This window comes from Trachurus japonicus, chromosome 6 (assembly GCF_045865225.1).
Source record: "Trachurus japonicus isolate A0001 chromosome 6, Traja_1.0".
In the NCBI taxonomy this organism is placed as follows: Eukaryota; Metazoa; Chordata; class Actinopteri; order Carangiformes; family Carangidae; genus Trachurus; species Trachurus japonicus.
In genome coordinates this window covers 35,066,768-35,077,691 of record NC_140912.1, presented here as the reverse complement: position 1 = coordinate 35,077,691, position 10,924 = coordinate 35,066,768, and the positions used below count along the sequence as shown (strand labels likewise).

Below are 10,924 nucleotides of genomic sequence, written 5' to 3'. Positions count from 1 at the left end.
ACAGAAGGTCACAGCAGAGCAGCTGGCTGTCTGTAAACTTCTTTTCATCTTTGACGGCCTGGATGAAAGCCGACTGTCACTGGACTTCAACAACAGGGAGGTTGTGTCTGATGTCACACAGACGTCATCAGTCAACGTGCTGCTGACAAACCTCATCCAGGGGAATCTGCTTCCCTCGGCTCTGGTCTGGATCACCTCCAGACCTGCAGCAGCCAATCAGATCCCTCCTACATGCGTTGACAGGGTAACAGAGGTCCGAGGCTTCACTGACGCCCAGATAGAGGAGTACTTCAGGAGGAGGTCCAGTGATGAAGATCTGTCCAGAAGAATCATCTCACACATCAAGACGTCCAGGACCCTCCACATCATGTGTCAAGTCCCAGTCTTCTGCTGGATCAGTGCTACAGTTCTGGAGCACATGTTGACCACAGACCAGAGAGGAGAGCTGCCCAAGACCACGACTGACCTGTTCTCACACTTCCTGCTGGTCCAGACAAAGAAGAAGAAGAACAAGTACGGTGAAGGACATGAGACGAGTCCACAGGAGCTGACGAAGGCCGACAGGGAAGTTCTTCTGAAGCTGGGGAGGCTGGCGTTTGAACAGCTGGAGGAAGGAAACATCATATTCTACCAAGAAGACCTGGAGCAGTGTGGTCTGGATGTCACAGAGGCCTTGGTGAACTCAGGACTCTGTACTGAGATCTTCAAAAGAGAGAGTGTGATCTTCCAGAAAACAGTCTACTGCTTTGTTCATCTGAGTGTTCAGGAGTTTCTGGCTGCAGTCTACATGTTCCACTGTTTCACCAACAGGAACTCACAGGTCCTCAAGAAGTTCCTTGGTAAACAACATTTTATTTTAACCCTGGATGTTTTCCTGCAGGGAGTCTTGCAGAAATCCCTCGGCAGTAGAAACGGTCACCTGGACCTGTTTGTTCGCTTCCTTCATGGCCTCTCTCTGAACTCCAACCAGAGGCTGTTAGGAGGTCTGCTGGGTCAGACAGACAACAGTCCAGGAACCATCCAGAGAACCATCAACAACCTGAAGGAGATGAAGACTGATAAAATCTCTCCTGACAGAAGCATCAACATCTTCCACTGTCTGACGGAGATGAAGGACCAGTCAGTTCATCAGCAGATCCAACAGTTCCTCAAGTCAGAGAACAGATCAGAGAAACTCTCTGAGATCCAGTGTTCAGCTCTGGCCTACATGCTGCAGATGTCAGAGCAGGTTCTGGACGAGTTGGACCTGCACAAGTACAACACATCATGGGAGGGACGAGTGAGACTGATCCCAGCTGTGAGGAACTGCAGGAAGACTAGGTGAGTCCAGACATGATCAATATAATTATTGATCAGTAGTTTAGATCAGTAGTTCACATAAACAGAGTTATTCTTTTTTTCTCATTATTTATAGTTTGACTTTGACAACATTACGTAAGGGATAATATAGAGTGAGCAGGCTTTGCTTCAGGGTCCCGTCCATCCTGTGAGAGTGATGAGGATCAATGTTTCCTGTCAAACTCAGTCAGAGAAGATAAGCTGAAGCTCAGATGTTCATCACATCATCACGTCCTGTCATCAGATGCATCAACTGTGTTTTTACTGCAGCTTTCATCTGATTTGATTCTGACATTTGATATTTTCTCTCTTGACAGACTATGTAGTTGTTTCCTCTCAGAGAGTCACTGTGAAGTCGTGGCCTCAGCTCTGAAGTCCAACCCCTCCCACCTGACAGAACTGGACCTGAGTGGAAACCACCTGAGTGGTTCATCATTGAAGGTTGTGTGTGCTGGACTGGAGAGTCCAAACTGTAGACTGGAGACTCTGAGGTGAGTTCACTGACTGGACCTGTTGGACTTTTGTCTGTGTTCAGTTCAAATGTGTGAAGTTCAGTTTGAAGCAGCGACTGATTGTGACTCCATGTTACTGCAGCTGGTAGAAGGTGAAGGGTCAGAGGTCACTCAGAGGTCAGTGTGGTGATGATGATGATGATGATGATGATGATGATGATGATGATGATGATGATGATGATGATGATGAGCTGGCTCTCAGATGAAGCTGCTAACAGAACAGCTGGATCAGCCACTGTAGCTGAAGCTGAGGAGATGTGATGTAGATCTGAGTTTTCCCTCTTTGCTTGGTTCAGGGTCAAAGGTCAAAGCAGCTTCCCAGTGTGAGAGGTCAGGTTAAAGTCCTGTAGCTCAGAGAACAGTGTTGGTTTGATGATCCCACTGTGGAGACACTGAGGCTCATGAACATCAACACTGGGCTCCACAGGAAGGAAGCTTCAGCTCATGGTCACATGACATGAAAGGAGTTTACTTCCTGTCCACAGTGTCTGTGAAGCTGTATTTTGTTTTTCGTGGGATGGAGAGCAACACTGCCATAATACAACTTCTAATTATTCTTGGAAAGTTTCATATTCACAAATCAAAATGGTCTGAAACGAAACCCTGTTTTCTTCATTTCATTGTTGAACTCCAGCAATATGGCACCGTACTTGGACTGCTTAACAACAACAAAGCTGAGAAGACTCTCAACCTGTTAAAAACTATGCATTTAATTTGACTCTTGAAAGGACTGACAATGAACTGCAGTGTCCCCTGGTCTGTTCAGTGTTCAATGAATTTCTGTCATGTGTTTGTTAAACCTCACGTTTACAAATAAAAATTGTGAGGGGGAAAAAGAAAAAAAGGGGCTGTGAAACAGCCTCTGGTCACATGACTCCACTGTCAGTGAGGGGTCAGAGGTCAGCTTCGGACAGTGGACAGTTTCTCCTGAGCCACTGTGACTGTGTCCACAGCCTCTGGACCTGAAGCTTCTTCAGCTCTGAACAGATGATGAGACACTGAACGCTGTCAACAAGGAGCTTTGTCCTCAACTCACTGCTTTTATTCTTTTTTCAGATTGAACAGCTGCAGTTTGTCAGAGATCTGCTGTTCTTCTCTGGTCTCAGCTCTGAAGTCCAACCCCTCCCACCTGAGAGAACTGGACCTGAGTCACAACGACAAGCTGCAGGATTCAGGAGTGAAGCATCTGAGTGGTTTTCTGGAGAGTCCAGAATGTAGACTGGAGACTCTGAGGTCAGTTCACTGACTGTTACTGTTGTAGATCTTAGATCTTTGATCCACAACTGAACCTGATTGATCTTCACTCAGAACTTGAATCATTGACTTTGATGTCATGAACTAAGGACGTTTTAAATAGTTGTTGTCTCATGTTTCCACTTGTTCTTCTCTCACACTGACAATGACTCTTCACTTTCAGCTCATTTCACTGTGTGTGTGTGTGTGTGTGTGTGTGTGTGTGGGGTCCTGGATCAGGTCTGGACCTTTAACCTTTGATCCAGTTCAGTCCTGAATCAGAGAGTTGTAGTCAGTGTTTAGTCCAATAGGTATTGATCAGATATTGATTGCATATTGACAGACTGATCTGAGGTCAGCAGCAGCTGGTGAATCTGTGCTGACATGTGGATGATGTGTGTAGAAGGCCACATGATGATGATCCACAACAACACAAGGACAAAGTCCCTCTACTCATTTACACACTGATCATTGATCAGGACACATCTGATCAATCATCAATCATTTCATTTTCTTCTTTTAATCTTCATTCAGATTGAGGAGCTGCAGGTTGTCAGAGATCAGCTGTTCTTCTCTGGGCTCAGCTCTGAAATCCAACCCCTCCCACCTGAGAGAACTGGACCTGAGCGACAACAAGCTGCAGGATTCAGGAGTGAAGGGTCTGAGTGGTTTTCTGGAGAGTCCAGACTGTAGACTGGAGACTCTGAGGTAAGACTCTGTTTTATTTCTGTGCTCAGATGAATGTGATGTGAAAATTGTGTTGATACTGAGCTGCAGACATGAGGCTGATATTCTACTGAGCCACACTGAGGCTGTAGGACAGGGTAGGCAGGCGCTCACAGACCAAGACCAGGGCTGTGGGGGGTCGGCACCTCAGACAGCTCATCACACAACAACCTCACAACAAACACATTCATGCACAATGGTTTACACAGATCCAAGTCTTAAATATGTGCAACACCTTTTCCCCACAATCCATGCCGTCCTGACATCAGCTGTTATTAACACACAACTCAGATCAATAACAGGATCACATGTTGGAGCACCGCTCACATCACACAACAAACCTTTAACAACATCCACACTCAGACCTGAGCAACAAGGATGTTAACTGTACACAACAAGCTGTTATTACAAGGTTTACAACAGATAAGACACACAACCTGGGCTGTGTGTGTGTGTGTGTGTGTGTGTGTAAAAGTGTGTAAGTGTCAGAGAGAGTAGGTTAAAACTTGCTAACTGTTAGCCATCTTTAGCTCAGTCGTTGGTCTCCCGTCAGATAAAAGCTGCTGTTGTTCTTCAGATGAAAGCTCATTAAGGTGTTCACCTCTCCAGTGGAGCATCACTGCAGTTGAATTAGCTGCTAAACTGCTGGACGCTAAAAAGCCAGGGGACACGTCTGTGTGTTGACCATTCACCAAGGCAACGTGAACAGAAGTGCAGCTCAGACATGGTGCAGTTAAAGCAGATATCAGTGGAATGTTTTTGTTAATATAAGTCCTAAATAGTCCTATTTTCCGTCAGCAATCACTTACATGAAGTATTTCAGCCTAAACACGAGTCTCTCCGTCACTCTGCTCTGCTGTAACCCGAGGAGAAAATTTTCCTTGTGGGATACAAGTGTTATCCAATGAGGGGAGAGAACGGCATGAAGGGCTGTGTGTGCAGCCAAGGGATGCGCGTGAATGTGGTGACGTAGCACGAGGACCAATTGATGCCTGACAAGGGCGGGGGCTGCTAACTCATGGTGCGTTCAAGGAAACTCGTACTTTGTGTTTTTCCTTCCTGTGAAGTCATACCAGTTCGATCTGGTACGAGTTCACGGGTCGGAAGTTACGAGTGGCTGTTATAGGGAACTTTCACAGACAACAGGACGGTAAAAACACGAGCTACGGGTTACCTGGAATGCTACCAAGTCGTAGTTGTGACTTGAAGCTGTAACTTACGGTTTCAAAAGCCTGCCTTGAACACAGCATTAGCCGAAACGGCCGTGCCGCTGTTATCTGCTTTAAGTTAAGAGGCAGCGTAGCGTTGTGCCTTTTCACCTCCATGTGAACTCTCTGTGGGAACTTACTGCACATGTGCAAACAGCCACATCCACACCGTACTGACAGAAGAGGCAGAGCAGCTCTGGGCCTTTGCTCTGTAATACTACACATGGCTGAGTGGTTTGTGCAGCTGCTGCCTGGACAGAAGCTAGCTCTGTTTACTGGCTTTTATTAGACCATGAAAATCACCACATTCTGACACATTGAACTTGTAGTAAAGTTATCTGAAAGTCCAAAAGAATCCAACTTTAGATGAAGTGAATAAATCAAAGCCCTGACTGCACGTCACTGGTTTTTAGTCCAGTCTCTGTTTCCCTTCATGTTTACTGTTTACTGTTTATTTCACACCAGACCACAGCAACCAAACAGAACAAACTACAGACACCAACATACCAATACAACAACAGCACAGTTAGAAAACAACAACACCTGGTGTGAAAAGGGGATGGACGAAGCATAGCTTTTAAATTTCCATCCCCCACATAAAGACACTATCGAGACATACATAACAAAAAAAACAAAACAAAAAAAACAAGCGAGCAAACAAACAAACAAAAAGCATTGAAGTAGGAGCATTGCGAGCTCCCTCAACAGTCCTACATTTGTCCTATATTATTTATGTATTTATTTAATCAATTTAATTTAATTTAATTTAACCACCACCGTCTTCCCTACTGTACACATCAAACATCTGCTGTTTAAACTTTCTTTTAAACTCGCTCAGGCTTTTACTATTTCTAATGTTTTCAGCCAAACTATTCCACATAATTACTCCACAAACTGAGACACACATAGATTTAAGGGTTGTTCTTGTGAGCTGCTGTGCCAGTTTATGTTTACCCCGGAGGTCATATCGCACTTTCCCTTTCACAGAAGAGACCTTGTATAGTATCAGGTAATTGATTATGTTTGGCCATATAGGCAATTTGTACAGTTTTTAGTTTAATCAGGTCCAGGAATTTCAATACTGCTGCCCTAAAGAACAAGTCATTTGTATGATCATTGTACTTTACATTACAAACATTACGAATAGCTCTTTTCTGTAGAATAATCAATGGGTGCAAATTAGTGTTGTATGTATTGCCCCAGACCTCCACACAGTAGTTCAGATAAGGAAAAACAAAAGCATAATATAGTGAAAGTAAAGACTTATGATTTAGTATATACTTAACTCTTCGGATGACACCCACACTCCTTGCAACTTTAGAACAAACATGTTTTATCTGAGGTTTCCAGCACATTTTTTCATGAATGATCACTCCAAGAAATGTAGTTTCTTCTACTTTTTCAATTATTACATTATCAATTTTAATTTGAACTGGGACATCAGTGTTGTGTTTACCAAATAACATAATCTTTGTTTTTTTCAAATTTAGAAATAGTTTGTTCAAAGTGAACCAATTTTTCAGCTTGTTAATTTCATGTGTAGTCGTTTCCAGGAGTTGCTGTAAGTTTTCACCGGAGCAAATAATGTTGGTGTCATCAGCAAAGAGTATCCATTTCATCACATTTGATATCAAACAAATATCATTAATGTACAGTATAAATAAGATGGGGCCTAATACCGACCCTTGAGGAACACCACAAATGATATCTCTACAGGTTGAAACATGGTTATCTATTTGGACAAATTGCTGTCTCTCATTCAGATAGCTTCTCAGCCATCCTAGAGCAATACCCCTTATACCATAACGCTATAGCTTATTTAACAAAATTGTATGATCTATCGTATCGAATGCCTTTTTAAGATCGATAAAGATACCGACTACAAATTTCCTTTCATCAATACAGTTTGTTATTTCTTCAACCAAGTCTATCAACGCCAGCGCAGTTGATCTCTTTTTCCTAAATCCATATTGGCAGTCTGAAAATAAATTATATTTCTCAATAAATACATTCAACCTATTAGCAAAAAGCTTTTCTATAATTTTTGAAAACTGTGAAAGGAGTGAAATGGGCCTGTAGTTTGTAAAAAGATGTTTGTCACCTGTTTTGAATAATGGGATTACTTTAGCAGTTTTAATTTTACTTGGGAAAACTCCTGTTTGGAAGGACAAATTACAAATATATGTGAATGGTTTAATCATTCCAGCCATGACCTTTTTGATTATTGTCATATCAAAATCATTAAAATCTGTGGATGTCTTATTATGACAATTATTTAGTATGCCAATTATTTCATTTTCATCTGTTGGTTTGAGAAACATTGTATGTGGATTTTGCTCCACTAATTCCCCTGGTGACCCGGAATTTTCCATTCCACTCTCGATGATTTTTTCAGAGAGCTGGGGCCCAACATCCACAAAAAAATTGTTAAAACCTTCCACCACTTCCTCCATATTTGTAATTGATTTATTATTTTCTATAAAGTAATCTGGGTAAAAGTTCTCATTTTTCCTACTGATAATGTTGTTAAGTACTTTCCATATGTCCTTCAAATTATTTTTCTTACTTTCAATTAAATTAGCATAATAGTCCTTCCTGCAGAACCTCATAATAGTAGTCAACTTATTTTTATATTTTTTATATTTCAGTTCTGCCTCCTTGGTTCTACATTTAATAAATTGCCTATATAAATGATTTTTCTTTTTACAGGCATTTTTCAGTCCTTTTGTTAACCATGGGCTGTTCGTACTATTATTTTTCAGATTGACCTTTTTAAGTGGACAATTCTTATCATACATTCGTGTAACTATTTCTAAAAATTTATCATAAGCTATATCTACGTCGTTTTCTTTCAAAACTGGATCCCAGTTTTGAGCTAATAGGTCAGCTTTGAATGCATCAACTGATTCTTCTGTTCTTATTCGTTTGTATTTGATATTTAATTTATCTTTCCATAATCTATAGTTACAATCATACACCATAAAAACTGGTAGATGGTCACTTGTATCATTATACAAAAGCCCACTGACTATATTATTATATGTAATGTTGGTGAAAATATTATCAATCAAGGTGGCACTTTGCAGGGTTATCCTACTAGGTCTTGTAATTGCTGGAAACAAACTCATAGAGAACATTGTATCAATGAAATTCTCTGTTGGTTTGTGTTTCCTGGCATTTAAAAGATCTATATTATAATCCCCACATATAAGTAAATCTTTCTGGGTGCTTGAAGAAAACAGCTTTTCTATCTCTTCCTTAAATACCTCTATATTTGCTCCAGGAGCCCTGTAAATACAGCTAACTATTATGTTTTTCTGTTTTCCCATATATATTTCCACTGTTATGGATTCATACACATCTTCTACAGCCACAGACATATTTTCTATCACTTTGTAATCAAAGTTTTTGTCTATATATAGCGCAACACCACCACCATTTTTACATTCTCTGTTTGTGTAAAACATTTCATACCCTTTAATTGCAAAATCTGTACCTTTGTTTGATTTTAGCCAGGTTTCAGACATAGCTATTATGGTAAATGGTGAATTAAATTGGTCCAGACAATGTATTATGGAATCATAGTTTGCATAAAGACTTCTGCAATTGAAGTTTATAAGAGATATTTTATTTTGAAGATCAATACATTCGTTAAATTTTGTTTCTGAATAATATTTACAGCTATGATTAAATTTTGCATAGAAATTATTATCTGGATCAATCTCATCCATCATGCTATAAGGTTTGTAGTCTGTGAACACAGAAGTTTCTATTTCTAGATTGTCGTGTTCCATCCACAAGGAGTTTTCATTCACAACATCATTCCCCAGGGAAGTATGAACATCAACAGACATACAGCAAACTTGTCCAAATTAACGGGCATGATGGGGAGTGGCTGGACAATACACTAAGCGGGGAGCAGACGGCGCAACACATAAAACAAACAGGCACACAGACAAGAAAACAGTTGTGAAGAAAATACACACACCTCCACACACATCCACTTGCAAAATAAGACAGGCCAAAACTTGCTGCTGGAGAGGTCATGTAAGTTGTGTTGAAAACAGTAGGTAAGCGTGCACACTGACATAACACAAAGACAGACAGACAGACAACGGACAACATACAGACAGACGGATAGACAGACAGACAACAGACAACATAGAAGGCACAGAGCAACATCCTCCTTAAATACAGGCAGGAGCAAAAGGACAGGATGGACAAAAACAAAACCAATAGTCCCATGCCAATAAATGAATATGTCCACATATGTAGATGACCCATAGAATGATCTGCAATGAGATCCTAAGGTTGACAGGAGTCAGAGCATGAGTCACGTGGCTACTGTTTTGTAAGGGGAAGGGCGCAGAGCGCACTGATGACGTCAGCAGCATGCGACCTTGTTTACATGTAAGCGCAACACAGGATCACAGCATGGAGCATAGCCATAGCATGGTAACTCCATCAAAGTTGGGCAGAAAGTTACAAAACAGAGTCAAAAGTGGAGATATACATACGGTTGCCAATGGAGATCAGTACAGGCTTGTAGGCTCATCACGCCGAAGGATTAGATGTCGGAATACTTGGTGACGACTCGGGCGAGGCACCTGCTGGAGCCAGGTGAGCTGTGGACGGAGCATCTTGCAGCGGCGGCTGCACCTCAGTCTGTTCTGGCCTCCGGTTCTCGTCGTTTCACCTCCACTGCAGAAACACATGTGATGTATCAGACAATAACTGATCTATAATCAATAGCTGCTGGCTCCACCTCTTTCCTGAGGCTCTGTGATGTTTATAGTGAAACATTCAACGACAACATCCCATAATGAGCAGGTTTCAGGTTTTTCTGTCTCTGAGCTCCATTCAACATCTACACGTTAGTTGTCATGGTAACAGAGTTCAGCCTCACATGTTTGTTGTCTTGAGCATGGTCAGTAAATCTCTGATCAATGTGGCTGCACAACATGAGTTTGTCTGGATGGAGCCACAGGTGGAGCTGACAGGTGAAGAGGCGGAGTCACTGCGTCTGTGTTGAAGCAGCAGCAGCTTCTCATGAATATTAATGAGCTGTTTTCTCTCTATGTGACTGTTTAACCTGCTTCCTGTTGCTTCAGCTGTTGGACTTTGATTTTCTAAACTTGTTCTTTCTGAAGCTTCTTCAGCTCTGAACAGATGATGAGACACTGAACGCTGTCAACAAGGAGCTTTGTCCTCAACTCACTGCTTTTATTCTTTATTCAGATTGTGGAGCTGCAGTTTGTCAGAGATCAGCTGTTCTTCTCTGGGCTCAGCTCTGAAGTCCAACCCCTCCCACCTGAGAGAACTGAACCTGAGGAACAACAACCTTCATGATTCAGGAGTGAAGGGTCTGAGTGGTTTTCTGGAGAGTCCAGACTGTAGACTGGAGACTCTGAGGTCAGTTCACTGACTGTTACTGTTGTAGATCTTAGATCTTTGATCCACAACTGAACCTGATTGATCTTCACTCAGAACTTGAATCATTGACTTTGATGTCATGAATGAAGGACGTTTGAAATAGTTGTTGTCTCATGTTTCCACTTGTTCTTCTCTCACACTGACAATGACTCTTCACTTTCAGCTCATTTCACTCAGTCTGATCAATAATCAATGATCTGATCACTGCAGCTGTGTGTGTGTGTGTGTGTGTGTGTGTGTCCTGAATCAGAGAGTTGTAGTCAGTGTTTAGTCCAACAGGTATTGATCAGATATTGATTGTATATTGACAGACTGATCTGAGGTCAGCAGCAGCTGATGAATCTGTGCTGACATGTGGATGATGTGTGTAGAAGGCCACATGATGATGATCCACAACAACACAAGGACAAAGTCCCTCTACTCATTTACACACTGATCATTGATCAGGACACATCTGATCAATCATCAATCATT

General features: G+C 41.7%; 1 protein-coding gene across 1 annotated transcript; it reads left to right on the top strand.

Moving 5' to 3' along the window:
- The first annotated feature begins 2,720 nt into the window (after positions 1-2,720).
- On the top strand, positions 2,721-10,494 carry LOC146986563 (uncharacterized). The gene is made up of 4 exons (XM_085780504.1): positions 2,721-2,749; positions 2,907-3,083; positions 3,618-3,791; positions 10,256-10,494. The coding sequence occupies exons 1-4, from the start codon at positions 2,721-2,723 to the stop codon at positions 10,440-10,442; spliced, it is 567 nt and encodes a 188-aa protein (XP_085636630.1). The 3' UTR covers positions 10,443-10,494.
- Positions 10,495-10,924: the final 430 nt, after the last annotated feature.

Coding starts and splice junctions, on each gene's coding strand:
- LOC146986563 (XM_085780504.1), top strand. CDS start 2,721: ATGACTCCACTGTCAGTGAGGGGTCAGAG. Junction 2,750..2,906: donor CTGTCAGTGAGGGGTCAGAG/GTCAGCTTCGGA, acceptor TTCTTTTTTCAG/ATTGAACAGCTGCAGTTTGT. Junction 3,792..10,255: donor TGTAGACTGGAGACTCTGAG/GTAAGACTCTGT, acceptor TTCTTTATTCAG/ATTGTGGAGCTGCAGTTTGT.